Source organism: Plasmodium reichenowi, chromosome 6, assembly GCF_001601855.1.
Source record: "Plasmodium reichenowi strain SY57 chromosome 6, whole genome shotgun sequence".
NCBI classification, from domain to species: domain Eukaryota; phylum Apicomplexa; class Aconoidasida; order Haemosporida; family Plasmodiidae; genus Plasmodium; species Plasmodium reichenowi.
Window position 1 is genome coordinate 1,083,665 of NC_033651.1, and position 3,247 is coordinate 1,086,911.

General features: G+C 16.4%; 1 protein-coding gene across 1 annotated transcript in view; it reads right to left on the reverse strand.

Annotated features, from left to right (window-relative positions):
- PRSY57_0626700 (choline/ethanolaminephosphotransferase, putative) overlaps window positions 1-2,462 on the reverse strand; it is a gene marked incomplete at both ends in the record, with an annotated part of 3,195 nt that extends 733 nt beyond the window's left edge. Inside the window, 11 exons of the mRNA XM_020114635.1 lie at window positions 69-163; window positions 282-338; window positions 475-548; window positions 743-811; window positions 974-1,062; window positions 1,173-1,244; window positions 1,363-1,401; window positions 1,522-1,584; window positions 1,764-1,859; window positions 1,999-2,139; window positions 2,328-2,462. Coding sequence (XP_019970706.1) covers window positions 69-163; window positions 282-338; window positions 475-548; window positions 743-811; window positions 974-1,062; window positions 1,173-1,244; window positions 1,363-1,401; window positions 1,522-1,584; window positions 1,764-1,859; window positions 1,999-2,139; window positions 2,328-2,462 — 930 coding nt within the window. The remainder of the gene's footprint in view (window positions 1-68; window positions 164-281; window positions 339-474; window positions 549-742; window positions 812-973; window positions 1,063-1,172; window positions 1,245-1,362; window positions 1,402-1,521; window positions 1,585-1,763; window positions 1,860-1,998; window positions 2,140-2,327) is intronic.
- Window positions 2,463-3,247: the final 785 nt, after the last annotated feature.

The window sequence follows — 3,247 nt, forward strand, 5'->3', positions numbered from 1 at the left end:
ATAAACAAAAAAAAAAAAAAAAAAAAAAAAAAAAAAAAAAAAAAATCATGTTAGCATATATATTTTACCTTTAATATTGTTGATAAGTTAATAAATAAATTGTAAAAGCAGGAGTATAAGGCTATTATGGAAAAGCAGATTAATTCAGTTTTTGGTGTTACATCTAAAAAAAACAAAAAATTAAAAAATTAACATATATATATATATATATATATATATATATATATATATATATGGTTTATATTCCTTCTTTTTTATTTCTTTATTTTTTTATCTTTTACTTGTGTAGTAGAAATAGTATTGCATGAGGCTGAAAATGTAAAAAACGGCTAATTGCACTGAAAAAAAATAAAATAAATAAAATAATGTGGTTTTACACAATATTATTAAAATGTTCACTATGGAATATTTATATATAAATAACTTTATGTATAATAGTCAATATTTTTTTTTTTTTTTTTTTTTAATTATTACTGATGGCTTCGCTTTTCTTTTTCTTAGCATTTTGCATTCCTATATAGGTACATGTTGAGATGGAAAGGATAATACTAAAAAAAATAAATAAATAAATAAATATATATATATATATATATATACATAACATATTTTAATATGATAATTCATATATTTTTTTCCAAAAACATAATTTATTATATAATGGAAAAACAATTTTTATCTATTATATATGTCTCATAAGAATAAAACGATCGGTGTGATTTTTCTCTTTAATTTTTTTCCTTACAAGATGAAAACAGGAATTAAGATAAGATAGTTCAGGGTTACGCTTAAGACACATTTGCATAAAACAGAGCTACAAAAAAAAAAAAAAAAAAAAAAATGAAAAAAAAAAAAATTAAGAGATTATTATTTTAACATAATAACATTAATATTGCACAAATGGTATATGAATATGAAAAATTATATATATATATATATATATATATATAAAGATATATTTCCTTTTTGTTCTAACCTTATGCTCTTTGGTAAGATATCTCTCAATGTGGTTTTTTGGAAAAGGCCTATTCCTTTAAGTCCTCTAAGAATACACATGGTTATAACCTTAAGAAGAAATAATAAGAAATAATAAAATTAAAATATAACATAAAAATAAACATATGATCATATATGTAAATATATATATATTTTTTTTAACTTTATTTTTCTCTTACCAAAACGTGAGATTCAGTGGTTCCGATTTTTCCTACAGAAGTGTTAAATACTTTTGTGTGATATTCCATCCACTATAAAAAAAATATATATATATATATATTAATATGACAAAATATTAATATGTACAACAAATAACATAATTATGTAATCAAGTTTTTTCTTTTTTAAAGTTATTTTTTTGCGCCATACTGAAAACATGTATCCTTGAATTTGCACAATTGCTAATAGCTGTAAAAAAAAAAAAATTATTATAAATTAAAATTAACATATAAATAAATAAATAAATAAATATATATATATATATATATTATTTAGGTGATACTTATTTTTTACATATTATAATCTTACAATATAATAGATCAAAGATTTTGGGAATCCAGCTGCCTTGCAAGCAATAAAAACAAAGAAGGACTACAAAAAAATAAAATAAAAAAAAAAAATTTATATATATATAATATATATATATATATATATATATATATATATATATATATATATATGTATGTGCATATACAATAAGACTTTGTGGATATGAAAAAAATGAAAATAATAAAATATATAATATAAAGAATTAAAAGTTTTATCCTTACCGTTGTTATTGAATCACATCCATGATCAAATAATTGTCCCAAAGGTGAACTTGTATTATTTTTTCTAGCTTGTTTTCCATCAAGGGCATCAAATGTCTATATAAATAAGATATATTAATACACATATATGTACATATGCATATATATATATATATATATGTAAATATATTTATACGTTTTATATTATGCGTATGCCAATCATATAATAAGTTTTTATATATATTTTTTTTATTACTTGGTATATGAATAAAAAGATTCCTGCATATATGTAGATATAATCATGTTTTTTATTTTGAGAATCAAAAACAAATGTAAGAACAAAAGCAATCGTTGAACATAAGAATCCTAATAATGTTAAGAGGTTTGGTGTTATGGACTATAAAAGAATAAAAAAAATAATGATAATAATAATAATAATAATATATACATTAAATGTAATGGTATACATATATTGTATATATATATATATATATATAATATAAATATTTATTTATACATATCCATGTCATAAGCACTCATATTTATTTAATCCATCTTTACATATATTTTATTTTATGTTCTTACCTTTGGTACGAATTTTACACAAATATTCCAGAAAGCATCAAAAAGATTGTCAAGGAGTGAATTCCCTCCACTCTTATAAACATAAGATTTACAATTTGAATAAACACTTTTATTTAATTTAAAAAGAATCCCCATTTTTATATATTATAAATTTAAAATAATTAAATGAAAAAAAAAAAAAAAAATTCAAATATAATAAAAGAAAATTATATATTATTATATAATATATATAATATATTTTATTAAATATATTAATTCTTTAATATGTGTACTATAAAAAAAAATTATTCAATAATGAAAAAAAAAAAAAATTTAAATTAATATTTCTTATAATTTCTATATATAAAACAATAATATATATATATATGTAACTTTTCAAAAGAACAAATTTATAATAAATGTAACTTCGTTTTTTCGTCACAAAATTTTTTTTTATTATATATTTGTTTTTTATTTCATGTGTTCAACACAATAAAAAATTAAAATTCAATATTTACCATTTAAATATTCAATCTATTAAAATAAAATATATATTATTATGTGTAAATTGGTTAGATATAAAAAAAAAAAAAAATAAAACAAAACAAAACAAATAAAATGAAAATATAATAAAATTAAATCAAATATAAAAAAATAAAACAATAACAGTTAATATGATAAAAAAAAAAAAATAGTAAAATTTTTTTTTATTAAATATTCATATATTATTTATAAATAATAAAAAAATAGATAGCAAAAAAAAAAAAAAAAAAAAAAAAAAAAAAAAAAAAAAAAAAAAAAAAAAAAAAAAAAATAAAAATTTAAAAAAAATATATATTTTATTTTTATATATAAAAAATATTTTTTTTTATATTATATATTTTTTAAAAATTTTTTTTTTTTTTATATATATATATAAAAAAAAAAATTTATTAATAAAT